The sequence below is a fragment of the Sphaeramia orbicularis genome, chromosome 8 (genome assembly GCF_902148855.1).
Source record: "Sphaeramia orbicularis chromosome 8, fSphaOr1.1, whole genome shotgun sequence".
Classification (NCBI taxonomy): Eukaryota; Metazoa; Chordata; class Actinopteri; order Kurtiformes; family Apogonidae; genus Sphaeramia; species Sphaeramia orbicularis.
In genome coordinates this window covers 20585786-20613532 of record NC_043964.1, presented here as the reverse complement: position 1 = coordinate 20613532, position 27747 = coordinate 20585786, and the positions used below count along the sequence as shown (strand labels likewise).

The 27747-nt window shown below is 35.2% G+C and overlaps 1 protein-coding gene across 2 annotated transcripts; it reads right to left on the bottom strand.

The window, feature by feature from the left end:
* Positions 1-2934: 2934 nt before the first annotated feature.
* stat3 (signal transducer and activator of transcription 3 (acute-phase response factor)) lies at positions 2935-27340 on the bottom strand. 2 transcript variants are annotated; one of them, XM_030140333.1, is made up of 24 exons: positions 27107-27340; positions 23633-23783; positions 22482-22725; positions 22278-22370; positions 22091-22172; positions 21860-21960; positions 21449-21600; positions 21182-21340; positions 20824-20916; positions 19437-19496; positions 19295-19324; positions 19105-19198; positions 18965-19012; positions 17577-17660; positions 15269-15367; positions 15004-15139; positions 14853-14905; positions 14672-14766; positions 13773-13912; positions 13460-13681; positions 11790-11832; positions 8961-9020; positions 5519-5616; positions 2935-4055 (listed from the first exon to the last, which is right to left on the bottom strand). In XM_030140333.1, exons 2-24 carry the CDS (start codon positions 23758-23760, stop codon positions 4015-4017), a joined length of 2355 nt encoding a protein of 784 aa, XP_029996193.1. In that variant the 5' UTR covers positions 23761-23783; positions 27107-27340; the 3' UTR covers positions 2935-4014. The 2 variants fall into 2 exon arrangements, with proteins under 2 accessions (XP_029996193.1, XP_029996194.1); XM_030140334.1 differs by lacking the exon at positions 8961-9020.
* Positions 27341-27747: the final 407 nt, after the last annotated feature.

Genomic DNA, 27747 nt, shown 5'->3' with positions numbered 1-27747 from the left:
AAATAGCTCATTAGAGTTGAATTTCAGAGCTGATATCTATCCATTTTCCATGTTTTCTTGATAATAACCAAAATCACTTCAGTTCTTCCATCAATATCTATGGCATTGTACTGACAAAAACAGTGCTTTTAGACATTCCATGTGTTTTTTTCTGTCTGTTTTAGTCACATGATACACACAGGAGTTAGTACTTGATTGCATAACCATTGTTTTTGATGACTTTGGATGATCTAATAATTTTTTCCACAACTGTAATCAGGTATATCTTTTTTTTCTACAATACTGAAATTTTGTAAAAAGTTCGATAAAATAAAGTTCTTAAGCTAAAAAAAAAAGGGTCTATTTCAAAAAATAACAGGTGAAACTTTAATTTTTGACACTGTTCACTTTCGCTTGATCTGACCCATAAATCATTAAGTCACTTTGATTTAATTTCTATCTTGTAAAATTCCATCCCATGTTTTCTTTTCTGTCTGTTTTAGTCACATGACACACACAGGAGTTAGTACTTGATTGCATAATCATTGTTTTTGATGACTTTTGATGGTCTAATAATTTTTTTCCGCGTCTGTAATCAGTTCTATCTTTTTTTCTACAAGTAATACTGAAATGTTGTAAACAGTTCCATAAAATAGAGTTTTTAAGCTAAAAAAAAAAAGACACACGATACACACAGGAGTTAACACTTGATTGCATAACCATTGTTTTTGATGACTTTGGATGGTCTACAGCAGGGGTGTCAAACTCATTTTGGTTCTGGGGCCATATTTAGCCCAATTTGATCTCAAGCAGGCCAGACCAGTAAAATAATGACTCAATAACCTATAAATAATGACAAATCCAAATTTTTCATTTTGTTTCAGTACACAAAAACCCCAATTAAATTATGAAAAGATTTACATTTTACAAAAAAGATGTGAATAACCTGAAAAAACTGAAATTTCTTTTGAAAAATTAGTGCAATTTTAACAATATTATGCCTGGACTTATTACACTGGTCAACAACAAATTTATTGTTTAAGTTTTTTGAGCTGATTTAGGATAATTTTGGTGTGCTGAATCCAAAAATCACATTAATTTTGCTCAATCAGGTCAACTTTCTGAACTATGCTACATATTGGCTTTTGAACATTTTTGCTTACATTTATGGGCATTTTCACATCATATGATACAAAATTCTTTCATATTTCTTGCAATAAACAAGTTCTGAAGATTTTACTTTTGCCAATTTATGATGTTTTTTTCTAATATTACAGGTGAATGAAATGGCTTCGACTAGAAGATCTTGCAAAAATAAGCCAATTTACAGGAATTAAAGTTTGTAACACTTAACAAATAAATACATCCTGTTAGAAAATGATTTTTTTTTACTTAAAACCTATTTTGGGTGAGAACTATATAAAAAAAAAAAATCAACTGATAAAGTCACAAAAATGTAATCAATTTTGTCAGAAGATCAAATTTTTCAAAATCAAATTAGCAAAAAAACCTGACCTGATTGGGAAAAACAGATGTCATTTTTGGATTTAGCGGTGCAAAATGGTCCTAATTCAGTTGAAAAAACCTAGACAACTTGCAAAAAACATTTTTTTGTTACCCAGTGTTATTTCTACATGTACATTTACACACAATGTTACATAAACATTTGGTAACAGGGAGAATATTGTTAAAATTTTGAAGTTTGGAACTAAAATTTGAACAATTTCTACGGTATTCCATCTCTTATTATTAATAAAACTACAAATTACAGTGGATCTATACATGCACAAAACATTCAGTAACAGACAGAATATTGTTCAAATTGCACATTTGAGGTTGTTTATCTTTGTTTTTATTCATATATTTATTTGCATTTTATTGTGAAAGAATAGTTTTGTAAATGTAAATGTATTCACAGTGTAATCTTATTTTTTTCAGTTAAATTTTTTCCACATACAGGGTGGGGAAGCAAAATTTACAATATTTTGAGGCAGGGATTGAAAGACAGTGTATGACCAATTAGTTTATTGAAAAGCATGAGAATTTATTTGCCACAAGAAAATTTCCATAATAGAAAATGTTTTTATTCTATGTGTCCTCCTTCTTTCTCAATAACTACCTTCACACGCTTCCTGAAACTTGCGCAAGTGTTCCTCAAATATTCAAGTGACTTCTCCCATTCTTCTTTAATAGTATCTTCCAGACTTTCTCCTAATAGTTTTGCTCATAGTCATTCTCTTCTTTCCATTATAAACAGTCTTTATGGACTCTCCAACTATTTTTGAAATCTCCTTTGGTGTGACGAGTGCATTCAGCAAATCACACACTCTTTGACGTTTGCTTTCCTGATTACTCATATGGACAAAAGTTTCTGAAAAGGTATGGATAATAGTGTTAGGTATGATTGACATCAATATATGTTTGGTTTCAAAACAATTGATGTAGTGCCTGCTGAGAAAAAACAACTAAATGTTCATTATAAATTTTGCTTCCCCACCCTGTATTTATTTGCATTTTATTGTGAAAGAATAGTTTTGTAAATGTAAATATTTTCAGTGTAATCTTATTTTTTTCAGTTAAATTTTTTCCACATAATTTTTCACAAAGAAAATTTGTCGTCATTATTTATGGTTTATCGTGTTGTTATTTTTACTGTAGATCACATTGGTCTGTATGTGGAACCTGAACCAAAATGATTGACAACCTGGACTGTTCAGGTTCATTTTTGCACTTTCATCCCGCAGGGCCGGAATGGAACATTTAGCGGGCCAGATTTGGCCCCCGGGCCGCATGTTTGACACCTGTGGTCTAAAGCGTAAAGTGTTTTGACTGTCGGCTGTATTTTTTTGACCTCTGCTCAAACTGTTTTAATTCCCTCTGTCAGCTGCTGGTAAAACAAACATTCTTCAGAACATTCTTCATCTGAAATGTTAAATGACAGATCACAGCAGACTTCCTCTAGTGCCTTTTATTGCCCTCGGATGACAAATGGTTACAGTATATTTCTCAGATCACCTCTTCAACAGGAAAGAATTTGATGGTAGATGGTAGATTCAGAACAGAACTAAACAGACACAGTTTACTGAAGTCTACGGAAGGTTACGACTGTCACCGCACGTTACGACACAACTAATTCAAAATCGTTCAGAAAGTGATTGATGTTCTAACATTTATCGAAGCACAGAGTTAGAAGCAACAAAATAGGAAAACTAAAAAGCAAGTGCAACTCATGTGATTAATAAAAAAAATCTAGTATGTAAGCAGGATGCCAAAAATGGTTTACAGTGCACTACTCTAACTTGTTATTTTACAAAATTACTGTCAGTACTGTTGGAAAAAAAAAGGAAAAATAGCTATAGACATGTCAGAAAGTCCCTATCTTTTTAAATATCTACAGTCTTATAAATCCTTAAGTGGCTCTCCAAATAAGATATACTGCATATTGTGTAATGGTGAAAAACAATGTTGTATGCTACACGGGTACTGTGGAATACGCAATACTTATTACATAACATGACATAAATTACATTTGGCAGGGATTTAAATGATTAAAATGAGACAAAAACATATAAAAACATCAATAATTGCATCAAAACCGCTCAAATACATTTCCAAAGAGGCTTAGCTTATACAACAATTATCGTTTGTACATTTTTATGCGAGAAATAGCACAATAATTTTTTTTTTTTCTAACAATTTTAAAAGTCGATAACAAAGAAAATACAATGTTCTGAAAAAATAAGTCTCCAGATCCTCAAGGTTCTCTACTAATTATGTATTTTGAAGTATTACATAGGAGTGGGATGCTTTTTAAAACAAAACAGGTCAGTATGACTCTTCACTTTCACACAGGAAAAAGATTAAAACTGAAAAAAAAAAAAAAAAAAAGCCATTTTTATACAGAAACTAAAGACAAATGTACTGTACATGCCGCATCATGTGGAGATAGGCAGAAAGAAATCATCATCAAATCATTCATTATAATATAAAACCCAAAAAGATATTCAGGAAAAGAAAGAAAGTGGACAAATGTGTTCACAGAGGTGATGCTACATCCATGTCCAAAGTGAGTGAATCTGTGGGAGAAAGAAGAAAACAGACATTATTATTTATATATTTGTAGAGAAATGTGTTAGCATGAATTAAAAAGCTGTGGTCTGTGTTTGTAAATTATTTGACGAGGATGCAACAAGATGAAAACAAAGAAAAAGACAAAATAAAACAAAATCAAAGTAAAAAAAAAAAGCAACAAGATGAAAATAAATGTAAGGAAAAAAAAAAGAGGTAACATGAAAAGAAGGAAAACAGATTAGAAATAAAATAAAATGGAAACAGAAAAAAAGACATGACGAGATGAAATAAAATGAAAACAAACTACAAAGAAGAAAAGATGAAACAAAACTAAAGCAACATAAAAGACGTAAAAAACAAAAGCAAAAAAAGATATAAAAGGTAAACAAAGCAAAAGACGGAAGAAAATGAAAAAGTAAAAGACAATAGAAGAAAAAGTTACAGATGATGAAAAAATAAAAAATAAAATGAAAACCAATTAACCAAAAAAACCAAAAAGTAAACAAAGTAAAAGACACAAGTTGACATAAACATTCACGATAGTCGATATTTATTTTCTTAAGTCGGTTAATATTTCTTTCCAGTGAAAAAGCTGTGGTTTTAAATTATTTGTACATGAGGAAAACAAAAGATGAAAATAAAAGTAAGAAAAAATTGAGGTAACATGAAAAGAAGGAAAACAGATTAGAGATAAAATAAAATGGAAACAAAGAAAAAAAGACACGACAAGATGAAATAAAATGAAAACAAACTAAAAAGTTTAACAAAAAGAAAAAGTAAAAGATGCAACAAGATGAAAACAAGCCAAAAAAAAAAAAATGACAAAAATTTTCAAATCAGATGGTATCAAAAAATGTATGATAAAAATCAAATAAATACTGAATCTAAAGTATCTGTAAATGATCCAAAAAGATGGAAACAATGGAAAAGATGACACAAAACTAAAGCAACATAAAAGAGGTAAAAAACAAAAGCAAAAAAAGATATAAAATGTAAACAAAGCAAAAGACGGAAGAAAATGAAAAAGTAAAAGACAATAGAAGAAAAAGTTAAAGATGAAAACATAAAAAATAAAATAAAAACAAATTTACCAAAAAACCCAAAAAGTAAACAAAATAGAAGACACAAGTTGACATAAACATTCACAATAGTCGATATTTATTTTCTTAAGTCAGTTAATATTTCTTTCCAGTAAAAAAGCTGCGGTTTTAAATTATTTGTACGACATGATGAAAACAAAAGATGAAAACAACATAAAAGAATAAATAAAATCCAAGATGTAAAAATAGAGGTAACAACATCTTTTCTTGTATTTTTTTTTAATAACATATTTGAGGTTAAAGGTCAGATTCACAAAGACATTCAACAGGAAAGGTTGAGGAAATGTGAGCTGGTTCCACAGTTATTAAGTACAAGTACATACACAGAAGTACAAATACGTGTTATTGACGTGCGTTGTGTAACTCACCCATATGACCTGGATTTGCTTCTGCTTCGTTATGCATCAGGGAGTCAAGAGTGCGGGGAGACATGGGGAACAAGTCACTGGTGTTTCCAGAGTTTGTTCTGTATTAACAAACAAAGAGAAAGTTGGCAAATTATAGATTACATATAAACTGAACTACAGTGTACGCAATAATACACAGATACTCTATGTGCCGTACTATTACTGCTTAATACTTTCAATATGACTACAGTGACCAGAATATTAGAACATGTGATCAACTTCCAAACAGTTACTAGTTTGTCCATGTCAGTAGTCGCTTATCCATTAACCCTCAAATTGCGTGAATATAACTTGCGCGTAAAAATTTACTGAATGGAAAAACGACAATTTCGCCAAAACTCTTGTTGTTGGCGTAGCGCAGGGGTGTCAAACTCATTTTAGTTCCGGGGCTACATTAAGCCCAAATTGATCTCCAGTGGGCCGGACCAGTTAATCAATAAGATAATAACCTGTAAATAATGACGACTCCCAATTTTTTCTCTTTGTTTTAGTGCAATCAAAATTAAATTATAAAAATATGTACATTTGCAAACTATCCAAACAAAAATGACGTGAATAACCTGAAAAGAAAAACAAATTTCACCTCAGAAATTATACCTCAACTTACCATTTATACATGCATATTACGGATTGGATCTGCAAAGGCACAAAATATTTAATGACAGGAAGAATAATGTTAAAATTTCACTTTCAAAATTTGAGGTTTTTCGCATTTTGTTGTTAAAGGATAGTTTGTAAATGTTAATATTTTCATCATTTAATATAAGTTTTTACACTAAAAGAGAAAAATTTGGAGTTGTCATTACTTATTCACAGATGTAATGTAATATTATACTTCTCACATTAAACTAAGAAAATTTGGAGTCATTATTTATAGGTTATTATGCGATTATTTTAGTTGAGATCACATTGGTCTTTATGTGGAACCTGAACAAAAACGACTTTGACTTGTTAATATCTTAAGTGTAATTTTTGCGCTTTGCAAATTCATCCCGCGGGCCAGACTGGAACCTTTGGCGGGCCGGTTTTGGCCGCCGGGCCGCATGTTTGACACCTGTGGCGTAGCGCAAATGGTAAATCTTATGCAAAACTTCAATGGAAAGACCTTTTTTTTTACGCAACTAAAGTCACGTGAATAAAAAAAAAAAAAAGGATGCTGACGGATGTTACAACAAGCAAAAAAGAGTTTTAAAAGAAACATGACGCGGTATGTGTGGACACATCAGGAAACTGTATCATTTTTTAATTTAGCGCTGGATGGAGGGGTAATATACAATAATAATAATAAGGAATATATCTGTAAATCAACACCATATTTACACTCGTTGCCATCTTTATAGAATGACTTCTTGTGTCATCTCGCGATAAATAAACAAATCATCGCATTTGTGATTTAATGGAAAAACTGACATTACGCACTTCTGTTTTTTTCGACATTTAGTAAATTTTGGTGAAGTTTTGCGTAGATGTTCAATGGAAAAGCGACTAGTGACTCAATGATTGGGCTACGACTAATAAAAATCACTTATGATTGATATTCTGAAGGATAATTCACAATTTGCAAACCAGGGTTCCTACAGGTTTTCTATGAGTTAAATTTAAGACCTTTTTAAGACTACTTAGAACAGACTTTACTGCCCATTTCACAGCCATACTGGTTAAAAACTCCTGACTCCTAGAATTTAGGAAAATGTATTTATTTGCTGATTCCCACCGTTCTGAGAAATGACTCAGAACGGTGCAAATTTAGCGATAACTGGTTCCTAATTTCAACATAAATTGCCAGGTGGAACCAAGAAGACTGATGTTACTTTCTTTACAGCTTGGACATTTCCCAGACACATTTAAACACAGTCCAGCGAACAAATTTATGCCAGTGTAATTTAACCCTTTCATGCATAGTGGTCGCTCCAGTGGACAGATATTCCACAGCTGTTTTCTTGTAAAGTCATGGGTTTTCTTGTTTTAGTTCCATATCAGCCGACACAGTAGACGCTTATGCATCCTCCCAAACACTGCAGTTCATACAATTACTGTAAATTTGCTGCTCATGATAAACCTGATCTGCACTAACATGTTTGAGTGGAAATCAGATGCTAATTGTTATTAGACTATAATTACTAGTTTTGTGAAACTTTTTTTTTTTGGCATATCCTCCTGAGACCCAGCAATGCGTTTTGTCTTCTGTAGGGGACAAAAGTTTGTCAGTTTTACTCAAAATATACTGTGCATTACAAAGGACATTCCATTAAAAAAAAAAAAAAATCAATCAATAAATTAAAATTATTTTAAAAATGTATCTGAAAAAACTGTTGCTTTATGCCGTTTCCAATCAAGACAATTTTTTAATGTAAAAAAGCTAAAACTGTCAAATTCCTGGGTCTCAGGAGGATATTATCTCCATGAAATGAGTAATAACTAATATTTGAGTATGATAAAATGTGAGAAAACATTAGCGATTTAGCAATTAGTGGCATTAAAAATGTTTTTATTTCATAGTTTTCACATAGTATATCACTTTCTGATGATGAGTTTTAAATACATGTTTCTTTGCTTCAAAACTTAAATGCATGGTGTTCGGCTGAGTGGACATTTTTGTGACTCCATGAAAAATACGTTCATAAAAAAAAAAAAAAATCATTTGCATTGTTTTTTTCATGCCTAAAGAGGAATAAAAACACTCAAGAAAAAAATACTGACTAAGGTTCTCATAATTCATACATGAAAGGGTTAAGACCTACTATGTCAAATTGTAGATTTCAGATTTGTAAATTCAAAACTTTTAAGACCCCGCGGGAACCCTGGCAGACGCATGTTTGATTTCAACCCCAAACAGAATGTTCTGTAAAGGATCCAAAAGATGCTTTACATGCTACACACTACATTTCAGGCACCTACAAATAGGCGACACAGGCAACACAAAGACGCTGAATCAGGGTTAATGACAACTACTCTACAGTGAACGACCAAAGAGATGTTGGTTAGAACAGAGGAGTAAGTGGATCGAACAGGCCGCTACTTATGCCTTCTTAGGATTGAAAAACAAAACAAAACATGGGAACTATTTTCCCCGTTTTTGCATAACACTACAGTTATCTGAAGTGTCTATCAACTATCAATTTGCAGTAAATACGTTGGACTGTTGAATCCATCCAATCGATTAGTTATGGAAGTTATGGCTGTGACCTTAAATGAAAAACTGATGAATGACAGGAAGATGCTCCAATATTAGAACCAGGAAATGTGGCAAAGTTGGAAACAAAAACAGGAAGTGCACAGGTGGGAGGGGTGTTACGCAATGATCCTTGAAACCCACCAATCAAAAACACACAGACAAAAAGGGACAAGATGCCCACACAGCCCTGCATGCCACCTTCCCGCCCCCCCCTCCCCGAGCGCCTACCCTGGGAATCCGTTCCCAAGCAGCTCACTGTCCGGCAAGTCCATGAACACGGAGGGACACCTACGGAGACAGCACGCTATTTAACCCACTCCTCTGATCTGGGTCCACCTCACACCGTCACATCCTCCTGACGCCTGAACTCCTCATGTAGTATTTACTGACTGTAGTTTCCCATTTAACAGTTTCAGGGTCATGACGATAACCTTGTTCTTGTGAAGAGTAACATTTACTAAGATCTACGACAGGTTATTTTTTAAGCAGGACCAACTGAATCCATGTATCACAGCTGCACAGAATCTGGTCACAGGAAAGTGAAAATATTTGAAATAAAAGGCAACAATATGGCCAAAAATACAACCCTTATTTATTTATAAGGGTAAAAATACTGTCTGAAAGACCAGACAGTGAAATTATGATGTGCAATAATAGGTACTTTTAATTTTTCAACTGAAATATTTAACTTTTTAACTGATCGACTACAAAAATTAATTATACCTTGTGTGTTTTATACGCATGTATGAGTATCTTTTATGGGGGTGCACCCAAATTTCATTGTATGAAAATACGACAATAAAGTCTCTTATCTTTATTTTCTGTAATTTCATGAATAATTTATATTTTAATTGATTGTTTTCTAGCTATAAGAAAAAACATGATTCAAATCCGCTCTGTTTCAACTAAAACTTTTTGCCATATAGACTTGTGGCCCAAATTATTAGCACACTTGATATATTTAGGAGCTTTTATCTAGAGCTGCAACCAATTAATCGATTAGGTGCTTGAAGCCAATGTAAAAATTCCAGATTCGATTAATCGACTCGAATTGATTGATGGGAGATATTCTGTTGCAGTTTTCCAGAATTGAAGCTTCTTTGTGCGTCACAATAAACATCCGTGTGAAACACAACAGTGGAACCAATGTTTAACAGCAGAGACATGAAGGAAACAAAGCTTTGATTCAGGAGAACTGTGGTTGAATTATTTTTTTGGATCACTTTGTGTCGATTAATCGGTTGCAGCTCTACTTTCATCTGTGTGTTTATCTTTAACTAGCCATTAAAACATCCAGCAGATGCATGAAATATCTTCAAAGTCTTCATTATGCTCTATAAATCATAGAATAGAGCCGTCATAAGGATATTTAGGTCCTTTTCCTCCAAAAAACAAGCTGTCAAAGTCACACAATCACGTTCCTTCACAGAGGCCAAATTCCTTGTATTATCATTATCAAGTATGATTGTGGTTACATTGATGGTGATGTGAGTCTGAGGATATTAGGATACTAACATTAAAAGTGGATAAAAACAGTAGGAATTATAATATATGATATTTATTGTGCTCAAAGCAACCATGTGCATGTTTCATCAACTTTATGAAATAAAAAAGGTCAATATTTTCAAATCTGTCAGGTGTTCTAATAATTTTAGTCACCACTGTATGACTGGAAAAGGACATCTACTATTAATATATAACAAGGCTGCATTTAGAATTTCTGTTGAGCCAAAAAGGTCTCCACAGGAATCTCGTGATTTTCAGGAACCAAAACCTGAATTCATTCAATGTATTTCCCGGTGCTGGGAAATGAAACAAATCATTAGTTTTATGTGTTGTTTTCTTACTCGCTGTTTTTAATCACCTTTTATATGTTTCTTTTATAATGTTTTAAATGTGTTTCTTTTTGTTTCTTTTATTTCAATGTCCTGTGTGAAGCACCTTGAATTGCCTTGTTGCTGAAATGTGCTATACAAATAAACTTGCCTTGCCTTGCCTTGCCTTAGTTTATCATAGTTACTTGCTTGACATTTCCACCCAGTCCACTGAAATATGAGCGACTGGTGAGGTTTATGATACACATAAAAGAAAATTTAGAAATTTCCATGATTTTTATAAGTCTAAGAAAAATTCTGACCTCTAGGTAAATAAATCTGAAAAAGCTTTAAGTATATTGTATGTTTTAATGACGTGCAGTGATTGCACCCATTCTGGTTTAATGGGTTTTATTGTTTTCATATCCTAGAATAACAATTTCAGCTATTTTATCTGATATGGTATAGGGTATGTGCACAATTTTGAGAAGTAAAGCTGTTGTTTTGTTGCCATTTGCACTTCCATGGTCAGAAATAAAACATGTTCTGTATAATATTAATTGAGTTCTATCTCTTACCGTTTTTAATACAGAGGTTTATTTTTTGCTGTTAATATTGTCTTGCATTTGTTGCTGTAATTGTTTTTTGCTGCTGTAACTGGGTAAATTTTCCTAGTGCAGAACTAATAAACGATTATCTTATCTTATCTAAATAGAGGGGAAATAACAACAATCCATTACTGAGCTTCAGCAACATTTTCAATATATTAATGTTTAATTTTATCTGATTGCAAATCAAACAAGATAGAGGGGGATTTGCATAACTTCCGTGTTATACAGTTTGTAGTCAATATGTTTTCCTATTGAAAGCTTAAAGCAGACATCTTTCCTTTTTGTTGTATTAAGTAAGGACATTAATTCCCATTAGAAACTGTTTGTAAAGAAACAACACAATGACAAGTATGAACTGTGGTGTATCTTGCTAAACCTCTTCTACAATTCAGTTCACTGTCTAGGTCCACAAGAGTCAGAGTTCCTTCACAGAAAGAGAAAGCTTTGTTCCCTTTTCTTCAAATATTTGGCAACATTTGCCACGCAACAGATAAAAAAGGAAGTACATGAGTGGAAACATTCAAGATGAACCTTTGAGGATAAGAGTATAAGCTAAATAACTGCAGATCAGTGGGTGAGGTAAGGTCTTCCCACAAATTTAATGAATCAGATGAGAAATGAGTGATACTTACGGAGTAACACAGATGAACTTTGTCTTCAAGTATGGCTGGATAGCTGCGAGAGAAAAGAGTATGTGTTTATACTCAAATACAATATGAAATGCACAAGAAAACAACGTCATATGTCATACATTTTACTTTTTTTTTTTTTTTTTTCGGGTGGCAAATTGTAGATTATTTTCATGTTCATGGAATGTAAATCTGTACACAGAAGGATGCGTGGGATTATTGGGAGGTGGGGGGTGGGTAGAGGTTAAAAAATGTTATGTCACATACATACTGAATGTGTTTTTCTTGTACTTTGTACTGTGCAATAAAAACTCAAAATAAAATCTAAAAAAAAAGCGTCATAAATAGAGCCCGATCAATTAATTGGCCGATGATAGCGTATCACCAATTAATCAACATCAGCCAATATGCAACCGATGTAACATCCCCATCCCCCCACCCCCTGCTTCAAAAACCACGGTCCTCCATCCCCCCCGTTCTGACACGGATGGACCCCCTTCTTACAAACTATTCACCCCCTACCTCCATCCGTGCGCTTCCTGTTCCAAAGATTTATGCAACTGTTAATTCACATGTCCACCATTATCTAACATTAGACTGTTATATGCTGTATATATTAGGGTTGGGAATCTTAGTTGTAAGGCCGATACGATACGCATCTTGATACAGCTTCACCGATCTGATATATTAAAGATACATGTATGGCATCTATTGATGCGATACGATTCACACCCAAATCACGATACAGAGCAATTAAGCACATTCTGATTGAACACATTCATTCTGATAAAAAAAAAAAATATGCAGTGCAATTCAATGAGTTTGATTAATTATTTATCAAATAAGACCATGACTTTTTACAAAGTGGCTTTAGTTCAATTTCAGAACACGTGCCTCACATTCAGTCAGGTGAAAAGGTTAAGACTTTGTTTCCAAAGTCGTTTCTCTGCATGTTTATAACACTCAACTTCTTGCTCCCTCACCGAATCCATTTGTAATGTAATGCATTTGTAATGTAGGTAAAACAGAAAAAGGTTCTGTCACTTTAAGAGACACCTGCGCAAGGTATTCTGGGATGCACTGTTGGATATGTATGACACTGTTTAAGGAAGTATCTCCTGTTTGTACGGCAGTATTAAATGCAGTTGATATAGTAAAAAGTACACGTTCATTAACCACATGTCATCTCCTACTTCTATGTCTGCCAGATTGAGATACAGACGTTACAGTATTCATCCGCGGCGCTTGTGCCACAGTCCATCTACGGAACTCAGACTATTAGTGTGCAGTGTACACATCCGCGAATCTGAAGCGCACATTAACGTCGGTCTGAAGGAAAGAAAAACTTTACCCAAATAAATAGTAACACTTGTAAATGCTAGTAAAAATATATTCTATTGAACGGATTGAATTTTATCGATACAAACATTCAATAACCAATGCATCGCGATATCATTCCAAACTTTTCATTCCCTCGCAGCTTCACTACCGCGCGTGTCGGTGTATCAATGCGTATCGGATAATCTTCCCATCCCTAGTGTATATCAGTGTTCTTATTTCATATATCGGCCGATATATTGGATTTCAGCTTTTTTTTAGCCCCCAATATCGGCATCGGCTCCAAAAATCCCATATCCTTCAGGCTCTAGTCATAAATACTGGTGGTGACTTACTGCTCGTTGAGTCCCCTCCCATCTCAGGTTCAGGAGCTGCCTCAGGTCGACAGTATTTCCCAAAAGCTTCCTCTTTAGGAATCTCAGGGTAGAGGTAGACGAGGGGTGACACCAGGATGTTGGTGGCATCCATGATCTTGTAACCCATGATGATGTCAGCGAATGACATGCTGTTAAGCTGCTGTTTGGTGTAGGGCTCCACTGACTGGATCTGGGTCTTTCCTGATAAAACACACGTATGCTCATTGCCACAGCTGTACATAAAACAAACTGCTATGTAATCCAGTAAACGAAGGAGTTCTGAATTACTCACCACTGATGTCTTTCTCAACCCATGTGAACGTAATGCCTCCCTCCTTGCTGCTCTCGCTGAAGCGCAGTAGGAAAGTGCCGGGAGGTTTTGGGCTCAGAATGGCCCTCTCCCTTTCCTTACTGATAAAGCCCATAATATACCTGCAGGAAATGAAAGTCAGATCAATTAATTTTAATCAGATAATATAATGTAAAAGCTCTCTATAGCCCTATTCACATGGGATGATGGGATTTAACCTGTGGACCTCTGATAATGTGTAATAATTACAGGTCATTTGTAATCGTAATCCTGTGCAAATTAGCCATGTCTGTAAGAAATCTGCTGCAAATAACCTACACTATTTCAGCAAACACGCAGGTCCAGGGATAGCAATAATAATAATCTGTAATTTGGTGGAATACGTAGCATTATTTGTTTCCTCTGCCCATTTATTCAGCCTATTTCCTGGTCGAGGATGAGGGAGGCTGTGGTCGTGATGGTAAATCAAAGCTTTTAAAGGGTTTTACTAAGAAAAACAGGAGACTCGAGAGGCAATATAGCAAGAATGTTCACTGACGGAGCAATATTTCATGTGAAAGGATGGATGTATGACATGATGACATCTACAGTAGTGAACATTTTTCTGTCTTTCAACGGTTATCTGTAAATGGTGAACCTGCCCTTGACATCAGAACTGAGGAGTAATGTAAGTAAATGTGAATAAAAAGATGTTTTGATTTTTCTTGCACCCCATGAAACACAGACATATGGGGTTAATTTTAATTTCCAAATCACCAGAGGTCCAAAGGTTATTCTAGTCCTGTGTGAATAGAACTTATGACGCGAAAGTCCGCCTTCATTTCCAGTAAATGCTCAAAAACAAACCATACAAGAGCGTAAACAAAAAAATAACCTCTCACCCTTCATTCCACAGTGCCAGGATATACTTCTTAACCAGGTCAATGATGTTGTCCAGCCACACCCAGAAGGAGAAGCCTTTTCCAGCCATGTTTTCCTACAAGCAGGAAGGAAAACTGACATTATAGCAACACAATGGCAAGATGGCAAATTGAACTTTGGAGTGTTTAGTGGGTGAAGTACCTTACAGAACTTGGCCCAGGTGATCTGACAGCCAGAGTAGTTCACACAAGGTCCTGAACATACAGTCACAGAAGGACGTTACAAATGAACACGAGTACGAGTGACATTTATTTTTCAGGTATAGATATGTTTAGGTGTGTTTTTAACTTACCTAGCAGTTTCTCAGCTAGTGTGGTGAGCTGTTCAATGGTCAGGCCTCTCTTAGTGGTGGAGGAGAACTGCCAGCTTAGAACCTCAGCAACCTGGTCCCACGTCCCCACTGGAGGTTTGGTGAAGAAGTTCACATTCTGTATGGTGATGCACACACAGGATATTTTAAATAAATCCACTTATTCACCTGTAAAAAGATCTGGAAGTGCCAAGTGTCAACAGCCTCCCTGAGTTCAGCCCCATTCCACCAGAGGGAGCTGTCTTACCTTTGGGTGGTTAGTGAGCATGTTGTACCACAGGATGGAGGCCCAGGCATTGGGCATCTGGCAGATGTTGGAAATGACGACCACTGGCAGGGAATGGGTCTGCATTAAGAGGAAAAAAAAAAAGGCGTTCAATATGTTTCTTCTACTTTAAACTTTTTATTATTAGTAGCCATTAACCGTACAGTGCAAAAGTCTAAGACCATCTTTAGTGGTGTTGTTTTTACAAAGTGGTGATAAATTTTCATAATAATTTCTCTGTTTCTCGAGAGGGAAATACAGGAAATATGAGTGCAGTATTAAAAACACATGGAAAAAAAAGAAACAAACAAACAAGACGGCTTTTACATACATGCAAAAGTCAGTAATAAATAAATAAAAGACCTCTGTTCCTTTGACAAAAAGTAGCTGAAACCATAAAAAAAAAAAAACATTTGACAAGTTTTGCATCAAACACCAGAAAATTTGTTCTGTAAATCTAATATTGTCTGGAAAAAGGGATCACACTATAAACTGTTTTATTTTGGAATATTATGTTTTTAATGTTTATCTTTCTTTTCATTTTATATTCTGATAAAGAGAACTGTAAACTAGAAACCTAAAGACGGCCTAAACTTTCACCACAGCACCGTACTTTAAAAGCTTATTTAAATAAAAAATGTTCCTTCTTCTTTTAAACTGGAAGAATGACAAACCCCCCTCCTACTGGACGATTGTGAATTTCTTATGTAGAATAGCTGACAATGCACCTTGATACTGGATATTGTATGCTGTGTATAAAGTGATTGGGTAACTACATTGTGAAATGTTTTAACGTTTTTTTTGTTTGTTTTTTTGTTCTGTGGCGTCTTAAACCTCTGCTATGTCTCAGTATTTATCTTACTTTTTTGTATGTTTCATAGACTTAATAAAAATACACTGATCCAAAAAAAAAAAAAAAGTTCCTTCTACAAATGTCAACCCTGTTACTATGTCCACTCATTAATCTTCTCTCAAAAATACATCTGTTCTTAAAATACATATTTTGCTCTAATAGGATTTCCATTTGTTCAACAACCCTCATAGACTGTGCACTACAAGATTAGGGTCAGGGTGTTCACCAACAGCTTTTTCTTCTGTTCCTCATATGAGTTTATGAGCAAAAATGTAAGTGGTTATCTTGCCCACAATGGTATAACTGTGAAAAAGCTAAAGACTGATGGTAAAGGAAGGAGAGGTTCATAGGTTGACCATCAAAGCCTTGTGTGGGTTTTTTTTTCCAGTATACTCTTTGGCATTGTGACCCAAACACTTCTTCAAACACTGCTTCTTCAAACAATCCTGTTCATACAGAAGCCTAACCCATAAAGACCCAAACAGTCACTGGCAATCAAACACATCTACTGATTTAAAATGTTTAATATTTGTTGATCCACTAATCCTATCAATCCATGTAAATAATTGGTGTAAAATGCAGTTTTTCATCTTTACATGGTCATCGGATATGACCCATTTGGACGTTCAGAGGCTCCATAAAGAACGTGGAAACACCGTCATCTTCCACAACATCGATTCACCAGTAAAACCCATGGAGTTTGACAAATGACATTGGATTTTGCAGTTGCTCTTTCCTCGATTTTCTCTGTTTCTGATACAATAACCCTCAACTTTAATCTGAACTTTTATGAAAATCTACATGATCAAGAAATTAATATATGAGAAAATACCTGATTTTCACAGAGAAAAATACAAAATGTAAGAGGTATTATTATAGTAAATGATGATAAATAACTTAGAAAGGATCAATAGAGAGAAAAATTCATTTGGGAACTGCCACAAAAGCAACTCTGGGTCTTTATGGGTTAACGGTAAAAACTCCTCAAATGCAGATGTGTCTTTTTCATCGCCACATGTTTTTAAAGCAGAGGCCTCGTGCACTAATGAGGAAACCAGATGAACATTCATGTCCATGGGAGTTAAACCTTTTTCCTGCAAAAACACACTTCTTCAGTTTCAGTTTTTACAACCCAAACAGATGAGACTTTTGTTGGTGCTTATTTTAATTCTAAGTGGTTGAATTAAATGAATGCTGAGTTTAATCAATTTGGCATTTGTCCTTCATTGTAAAGCTCTAAAGTTTTCAACCTGTCCTCTTATCTCTATCAGAAGCTGAGGGGGTGATGCTGTCTGAATGAGTCATTTGTCTGGTGACTTGTTTTCCCCCATAAAAAGGTGTCAAAGAGCCATACCGCTGTCTTTCTATATATTATTTGTCAGACCTTACACGACGACAAAGATTAAGCATAAACGTTTCTCAGCATAGTGGGCTCACCTCCAGATCGATTTTCAGACCTTGATGATAGACTTCTGTCTCAAAAGTGATGAGATGAAGCTCCTCTGTGACGATGAGAGAGGCCTACAAAAAGAAAGAAAACCCTCATGGTATAAAAACGCGAGGAAATAAACAAGTTGTTCATGTTAAAGATAGATCAAACAGACTTACAGAAATAAACATAAGTCTTAAAAGAGTGATATTTTGCTTTTTTAAAATGGAATTATGCATTTTTAAATATTTCCCTGTGCTCTACATAAACTGTAAATGCTACGCTTGGGTCTGAATTCTTCATTAGTTCAACTCCACAGGCTTGTCTTCATTAATATTTCTGAGTAATGACAAGAGAAAGGTCGTTTTGAGTGCTGGCCCTTTAAATGCAAGTGAGCCACCTCACGCCCCACCCCCTCCAGGTTGTTGACTGTGCAGCTCTGTCCCGTTCAGTCACTTGTATTCGATAATACAACCAACAACTGAACATTTTAGGTAATCGGCTCAAAGTTTGGATATACAGGGTGGGGAAGCAAAATTTACAATATTTTGAGGCAGGGACTGAAAGACAGTGTGTGAACAATTAGTTTATTGAAAGTCATGAGAATTTATTTGCCACAAGAAAATGTACATAATAGAAAATGTTTTTATTCTATGTGTCCTCCTTCTTTCTCAATAACTGCCTTCATACGCTTCCTGAAACTTGCGCAAGTGTTCCTCAAATATTCGGGTGACAACTTCTCCCATTCTTCTTTAATAGTATCTTCCAGACTTTCTCGTAATAGTTTTGCTCATAGTCATTCTCTTCTTTACATTATAAACAGTCTTTATGGATACTCCAACTATTTTTGAAATCTCCTTTAGTGCATTCAGCAAATCACACACTCTTTGATGTTTGCTTTCCTGATTACTCATATGGGCAAAAGTTTCTGAAAAGGTATGGATAATAGTGTTAGGTATGATTATGACATCAATATATGTTTGGTTTTAAAACAATTGACGTAGTGCCTGCTGAGAAAAAAAAACAAAATGTTCATTGTAAATTTTGCTTCCCCACCCTGTATTTTTAGTATGGACTACAACCGCTGCTGCTGACAAACAATTATGTCATACTCGGAGAAATGTTCGTTGGAAATCTTGACCTTATATGTGCAAATGTTGTGATGTAATTAATTATAAAACCTAACAAATTAAGAAGGAATTGAAAGAGGTTGTAGAAATGCACTAAATTTTTGCTGGAATGAATATAAAGATAGCTTTGCAGCACCTGGAGGATTCAAATTCAAACTTTATGAACTGTTAGGGTCCCCAAATACACAAATAAATGTACCAAAGACTGTAGTTGTATTAGACTAACTGTTTACTTTATGTTGCCAAATATCAGACAGTGTACTCACGTCGCTATTAGTTCGGCCACCGTTGCCACATCTCTGTTCTCTCAGGGTCTGTAATCAACAGGAAGTCAGTGCTCTACAGTAGGCTATTATCAGAAACTGTCATCATGGTTGAACAGTAGGAGTTTGCGTGTATAACTCACCAAGTGTTTAAACTCTGCTGACAGGCTGCCATTGTTGGATTCCTCCATATTCATAACTTTTGTGTTAGTGCCGAGGATATTAAACTTTCGTGACCTAAGTGAATCACAGTAGAGCAGAGAGTGATTCATCTTTTTAGGTATTAGTCAATAGTGGTAAAGATGGGAACAAAGTGTTTTTTTAAAGTCTCACCCTCGAATTGCAGCAACATCCCCAGATTCCCTTAAAAAAATAAAACGTCGCATATCATTAAATATATACTTTTTCCTGCATTTTTCAGTAAAATATGTGTCTCATTAATCAAGATTGGTCAGAAATGACAAAAAATACTCACTTGTCGATGCAAACTTTGATTTTCAGCTGGTAATTCAGTTCAGGAAACTTCACCAGTAACCTAGAAACATAAGGGAAAGGCAATGTCTGAATCAGTACATTTCGTAAGTATTGGTCAGTCTGTGTTCTGTTGGTTTTGTGACTTTAGTTCTGGGACTAAAAGTAAGGCAAGGCAGGTTTATTTATATAGCACATTTCATGTACAAGACAATTCAAAGTGCTTTACATAAAACATTAAAAGAATTATAAGTAGTATGTACATAGTATCTGTAGGTTTGAAGAAGCCAAATTAAGACTTTTTAAGACATTTTTCAAGGCATCTTTGGTCAGATCTAACACCTTACATTCACAAAAATTACAGTATGACTAGGGGTGTGAGAAAATATCGGTTCTGCAATATATCGTGATATCTCATTTCACAATACTGTACCGATATTAAAAAGTACGGTATCGATATTTTTAGGTATTTATTCAAATGCACATATTGTGGTTTATTTTTGTTTTTCTTTTTTGTTTATATTTTACTTATTATTATTTAACACTGTTTATTAAATAATGTTACTTCCTTTGTTGGGATTGCGCAAAAATAATGTTCTGATGTTAGTTCTGAACTAATAGAATATGAACATTTGAACAGGATCTTAAACTGTAATGTCTGTAAAACAGAATTTCAGTTTGAACACAGGAACATTTTGTGATATAGCATTAGATCCTGTTGTGATCAAACAAAAATCTGTTTAGTATTGGTGCATATTTCTGGTGTAATTCAATTCTTCCAGGAAATAATCTTTTATAAAAGAAACAAAACCAATAAAAAAATGGCCTTTTTAACAGTATCGTGATATATCAGGATATATGGTATCGTGATCCTAGTATTGTGATTTGTATTGTATCACCAGATTATTGCCAATACACACCCCCAAGTATGACTGGAGTCATAGTTATTTGCTTGAACAGACATAACTATGTTTCAATCGAGCAACATCCTGTTACACCATTTCTCCATGAATACTGTTTCTACTACTGACATTCCAGGTGGACAAGCTCATACCTGAACCCCTCCACCCATGAATGATTGTTGGTTGCATCATTCACACCAATCTGTAATACTAAAATGCTACACACCAATTACAAATCTGACAAATTCTTGACAAAGATTTCCACAGCAAATATGGTGATATCATTTATAGTGTCTGTGGAATTTTAAGACTTTGGAGTTCCAGATTAAGAATTAATTGTTATCAATTTTAAGAATAGAAGGAGAATTAAGGCCTTACTTTAGGACAATCACATTTGAGACTTTTAAGGATCTGTGCACACCCTATATACAGTATGTGAAGAAATATATATGTTTATGCCTTCTGTGGTACTAAAGAATATGATCTTACCTGACTTTATTTGTGAACTGCACTCCTGTTTTGATGACCAGAGGTCTGTCTGGATGCATGGGCATACACGGCTGTCTTTCAACCACAAACGCACTAAAACAGAAAGTTGATCGTGGTTCAAAAAAAAACTTTCCAAAAAACACAATATGAATCAGCGTAATCCACAACCAAACTACGAATTACGCAATTTTGCCATCACATGACAGTAATAAAGATTGTTGATTTAATTCACAGAACTATGACTGACTATGTTGGGATACCGATGAAAGCTTTGGTCATTAGACTGAATATTCACTAACTTCACACTAGTCAACTTTGCCTAAACGGACACACAGTGAGAATGAATTCCATACTGTACCTCTTCATCAGATTTCTGAACAGATCCACAATCTTCTCCTCCAGAGCAGGTCGGTGCTGGATGATTGGATCTCCTTTGTAGGACACTTTCTGCTGAAGCTCCTCTAGCTTCTTGATCTGCTGACGAATCTGAAGCTGGGACTCGGCCAAGGATGTGATCCTGATTAGAAAATTAGACCCAGTTGTAGTTAAATATCTCAACAGAAGACACATGCCTCTATTTGTTTTTACAGCAAAATGGACAACGTTCATTCTTCTCTATGGTTACCATGTTTCGAGGCGGTCCAAGCAGATGTTAGGCGGACCTCCTATACAAGCAATTTGCTGTCTCCGCTTCCAGTCTGCCAGCTCTTCATCTGTTAGGTTTTTCTGAACGTAATCCATAGCGGTCAGTAATCCTCCCATCTCTGTCACAATTTGCTGCAAGAGAAAAATGCAGATAACGTGGATGTGATTAGATTGATGGATCAAATATTTTGTCACGAAGATTTTATCAATAACTGTATTAAAATCACAATGTAACAGACAAAAAAAAGTATATATTCTGAGAAAATCAACAAAAAAATTACAATTGGTGATAAAAAAAAATACTGTGAATAAAAAAACATCACAAATTTATTACAATTCATATATTTTTGGGTTAAATTTCCTTTTTTTTTTTTTTCATTAAGACACCTACCCTCCTGAGCTGGTCCAGAGCGCTCAGCATCTGCTCAAGCTGGGCCATCTTCTGTCTAGTAGCGGATGCCTGGCTGTTACCATTTAGGTCCTGGGACAACTCTGGAAAGAGTGTGGAAAAGACTAATTAGATGTGTTCAATCAGCTCCAGAGGAATGATAAAAGTGCACCAATCTTCATCAGTTAAAAAAAAACTGCCAAAAAAAAAAAAAATCAATAAAAAATGTTTCACCTCCTTGGCTTTTCAGTGTCTTGTAGTTAAAGTCAAAGTCATCTTGCAAGTTTTCAAGCATTTTCATCTTCTGTTCCATATCCTGTTAAAGTCCGATAATACTTACGTCACGACTAATTATATAATAAGTACTGCTTTGGATTGCGTAATCAAATATTTTGGCATGAAGTATTAAATGGAAACTTACCTGCACACGCTTCCTGATGTCTTGAAGGTTGTGCTCCAGGATCTGCTGTTTCTCCGTCACTACTGTGCCAGTGGGATGTGCTGCCTGACCATCCTGCGGGAGAATAAAACATAATCTTAGAGTATTTGTAACCCTTACAGCCTGTACTACTAATGGGAAAGTGTTACTTGTTTATCAGATAATTAATTACATTATGTTTGGTACCTGTGCAGCTGAGGTGGCCGTCTGCAGCAGCCTCTGTTCCTCCCACAAGCAGCGGGCGACAATACGAGCGATATCCATCGGCTTCTCCAAGTACTTGCTCTGGAGATGCTGTTTAATCCTGCGCAGGTTATGCTGGTAGAGTACATTGTTCTCCTGCAGGAAACGGCTATACTGCTGGTCAATTTCTCCCAAGAGGTTGTGAAACACCAATGTGGCATGTGACTCCTTATTGGCAGCATAAGCCCTTATAGAGAACAGAAATAAGTGATTAGGATGTGGTAATTTAATTTGACAGATTGCCTGCTAACTAAACATACACAAAAGTTGCAAAATACAGTAAAAAAAAATAAAGATAGGTACATTAATTTAGCTTTCAAAGTAACGGATCAAGTATGTTAAGTGCTTTGGTTGCCTTGAAAAGCGCAAAAGAAATCCAATCCATTTTTATTACTATGATAAAAGAGAAAAAGAATCGTCATGACAATTGGTTCTGGTGGAAAAATGGATACATTAAAAAAATGGATCCTTGTCAAGGTGACATACGGGAAGAAAATGGCAGGAGAAGAAAGAAATCACTATTAAACAAGGCCTGTTGCAATTACTACACATCTTATTACAGTTCTTTCAGCAATTACTGCTCATAATCGTTTCCATTTTCCTGTGAAAAACTGCTGAATGAAACTAACGGAAATGTCACATTTCTCATCATTTCCACCATGTGAGATCGGAATATGATTTCTTTTATGAGATCTTGTTACACCACCTTAATACTGTAGTGCTTACCAGCCATCATTAGTGATAGTCTTGGTATATTTTGTTTATTTATGTCAAATCTGCTTGTGTAAGGTCTTAAAGGGCAAATAAAGATGTAATTTATTCATGTTCCAATATTAAATGGCAAGACATGGCTCTTACTCTTTGTTAGGTGTGATGTATGTATGCAAATAAAGTTCTGTTTGCCTTTAACTATACTAATGGAAGTGGAAAAGATAATTAACAGTAAAATTACAACCATCTAAAAATAACAGCTATTGACAAGTCATGGTGACCAACTGTCTTCCAGTGTGACAGGTAAAAGCAGTTCAAATGCATGACTTAATTGGTTTTGGAGCTACGCCTATAAATGCAAGTAGTTTATTTATAATACTCACCAGTCCTGACTCTCAATCCAGGGGGCGAGGAACTGCCGTAGCTCCATGGGGAAGCTGTCACTGTACAAGTGGTAGAGCTGCTCCAGATACCTGGTCTCCAGCTGCTGTAACTGGTTCCACTGCGCCATGTTGACAAACGCCTCCTAAAAACCTTCACAAAACAAGTAAATGTGACAACATAAAGGTCAGGTACCCCAGGACTGTTGGCAAGGCGCTTCTACTTCCCTTCCTGTGTTCTTGAAAGCCACAATGTCACAGCTTTATAAAATGAAACTGTGATACTAACTGAAGAGCAGCAGACAAATGACAGCTTTTCTCCCTTTTCTCAAGAAACTTGAAAAGCTATAAGAAAAACTGATGACAGACACTAAAGGCAGTCTCCTATTCAACCACAGTCACTTCCTGTTCAGAGAAACACAGCGCCTCCACCTAGAAATATAGATTAATATGTCAGCTCCCAGGCAGATAAGGGTCTGATCTTTGACCAGGTTCTCACGTCACTTTTATTCACTAAAATAATGAGAAACATACATTTTTTTACATTAAGGACTTTAATCCAGATAAACATGAAGGATTTCATGTAGTAAAAGTCTTAGCCTATTATTATTTCCTTCATAATGATGGATGAACTTAATATGCTTTCATTTCTCACTGAAGAAGAGCTCTGGGTTTTAGCTATCAGACAACATGATAGCAGACAACTGTACAGTGTTCCCCAGGGAGCTCAGGACTGTAAAACTAACAACAACCAGACAATAACCAATGTCCACAACCTGATTATCCAACACAAACTCTTTTTCCCAGCATCCATATTAAATGACAACCCAGGGAAAGTTATTGCAGGTGAAGCCATTGTTAAAGACTTGCATAACTTCTGGATAATGTTGCATAAAATCAATAAAAGCCACTCTATGAACAGTAATATTGCAAAATACTGAGTCATGCACACAGCAACGAGGAGACATACGAAGTAAAGGAAAGCTTCTTCTTAGTTCTTCTCGGTTCGACTGCACTGGTTTAGCTCTTTTGAAAATGTTGCGTCTCTCATAAAAGAGACTTCTTCAGTTTTTCAGAAGAGAAGAACTAACCTGGGCAAATGAGAACCTACACAGACATGTAGCAAAGCTCTGAACCTTGGTACCAGATGAGTCAAAAATATTCTAGACTAGAAACTTGACAACACTTTCACTTTCCAAGAGCAAACTAAAAACTGCTGCTGCCTTTTAAAAATGATGTAGTAACTACCTAAATCTGCCTCACTCACATTGTATTTGATGAAACCTGCCCCATTTATGAAGTTCACAGGTGGAAAGGTGTAACAAAGTGCTTAATGTGACAGGATCAAATAAAATACCTAATCCAACAGCCATCAGGTTTTACCACATATTTAATCAGGTTTTATTGGAGACAAATTCATCAAAAGCTGAATGCTTTTTGTGCTGCCATTATGCTCTATATTGCAGGGTTATGTATTCGATTTCATTTTTAGTATAGTGTCTCAGTGATGACACATGGGTCCTTTTTTACAGTCATGTATCTCAAGTTGTCTCCTAAAACTTTTCAGATGACCCTTGTTCCTCTTTTACTGATAAATGAAAAAGGTGCATCTGCATGGTGTCAATTTCTGGGCAAGTGAATACAGTGAGCAGATGAGCAGCTGAGTCATTACCAGTCTTGTGAACAATAATTTGATTTCAATATTTAACCTAAATAGAGTGTCTTTCTTTCTCTAGTTGGTGACCTTAGATTGTAAGTCTCTGTCATTATATTTTGTTCATTGCATTAAGAATTCTATGTCAGACTGACCAGATAAAAGTGAATATTACAGTTCTTTCACAGTAGATTCCATTACATTTCTTCAGGCATAGTAATATTTAGAAATTTGATAACCCCAATACTATCAATAAAATCAATAAATCAAGTGTGAGGATGACTCAGACTCTGTGAGAACTTAATTATTAATATATTACACAAAAACTGACTGGTCTGTTTAATTTTAGGTTTAGGATGAATGTAATAGCTTTCTTTCTGAACCTAATCGATCGTCATTACAGATTCAGTAAACTGCAACCATATCAAACCATCAACACCTAAACCAGCCAGGTCAGCCTTTTACGTGGGTCATAGCCTCAGAGATCACATGGCCCTTACAGTAAAACACAAGTGGATTCCAAAAATTATGTAACTAATATTCCAGGAAGTACTTCCTTGTATTAACAAAAAGACCGGTTCCCATTACTTTTTGTGGCCTTTGTTAACATGAATGCCCCAAAGAAGGTATCATTATCTGTAAATAAAGCATCATCACTATCAATTTCCAAACAATCTGGCTTTACATCAGGTAAAAAAGAGGACAATTACGTGTGTGGCAACTTAATATTTTCATGGCTTACAAGAATATGACTGCAACTGGCATTTAGAATAAACAGAACTTCTGCAAAAGTTCAAAATGAACACAAAGTGAATCTTCAGACAGATCCAATGAAGTCGTGACTGTGGGTTTTATATAAGTCATCTAAGATAAACTGCAGTGGCACCCCTCCTTTAACTTGTTTTTTTTTATGATTTTATTTAAGTATTACAAATCTCTTAAGTATATTGAAAATATGTCAAAAAAAAAAAAGCCAGAAAACTTTATTTTAGTTTATCTAAGTCCTTGCTGTTTTAATTATATCTTGCCTAGTCCTTTGTGCTCTATTGTCTAGTCTGATTTAGATATTTATTTTTCTTTCTGCTTCAATATTTTCATTACATTTCAAATGTCTAACAATTATTCTTTTTGTTTGCTTTTTTGTTTCTGATAGATGTAGTAGTTGTGTTTAATCATTCCACCACAATGTATTTCTATATTTCTCTTTTGTAATGTTTATCCCATTCTTGTTCTGTAAATTTGTTTTGTGCCAATACAAATAAATAAATAAATAAATAAATAAATTGCAGTGGCAGGTGTTAGACATGTCGGCTTGCAGCTGGGAATAGAGATGGGCGTGACAATAGAAGGCAAACAATAAAATGACCTGATTATTTTGTGCTTTTGAACATGCATTTTGTGGGAAGTTTAGGCTCCATGTGTCTGCATGAACGACATTAAATTAAATGACCAAGTTCACACGAGTAAAAATAACTGCAGTAGATAATAGTGACATTGTTAAAACAATAAAAAACACAATAAAAAGAAGGAGGATGAACTAACATTGCTAACATTCAAATTGGGAAAAACTTAGTAAAAACAGTTAAAAGGCACAAACACTTTTTTTTTTAACTTATGTAACATGGTGGAAACAAAATGGTTTCTCCAACATGAATAAGTTATAGCTTTACCAATGCCGCAATGTGGGCTTATAAACGTTATAATGTGGTAATAAAAGAAGTAGTTGTATTAAAGTGGTCTGCGGGGAGATAATAGCGAGATAATATATGCAACAAATGTTACAATAAATAAATGTGAGAAGCAGAAGTGCTATAGTCGCTTACCTGACTCGCTGTTACCCCTTTAGAAAGTTTCTCGGTTCAATATAAGAACCTTTTCCAGACAAAGCCACTGACCGTAGCAGTCAGCGACAAACTCACTCAAGACTAAACACACACAACACCAATCGTGAAGACACTAAAAACGCAACTAGACTGTCTGTGTTTAACTTGTTAGCGAGTGACACACTTCTCCGTTACACGTCCAATCCTTCACACCAAACCCATCTCTTACATTGCGGGGTTTCACGCCAGACAAACCTGATGGATTGCTTTATTGACGTCTCTAACAACCAATAGGAAAAGCGGAATGTGATTTTAGCCAATGCGAAGACAGTATAGAAGCGCTAGGGGTGGGACTTGTAAGTGAGGTAGGTTGTAGACGTCGTGTTTACTGCTGTCGCAATTGCGCTGTTCTGGCTGTCACACCCTCCCGCCGGTGACCGATAGAGACTGGTTGTAAACGAAGGGAGGATGTTGAGATTCATAGAAGAGCCAGGCTGGAAGTCATCTGAGTTACTGGCAGTGACTACGTCAGCAGCAGTTTAATAACACCGAAGCTGTTCAGTATTGACCCCCCCCCCCCCCCCCATTGTAATTCAGAAAGATATCTTTTCTAGCCCACTTCTGCATGAGGTGAAAGAAAT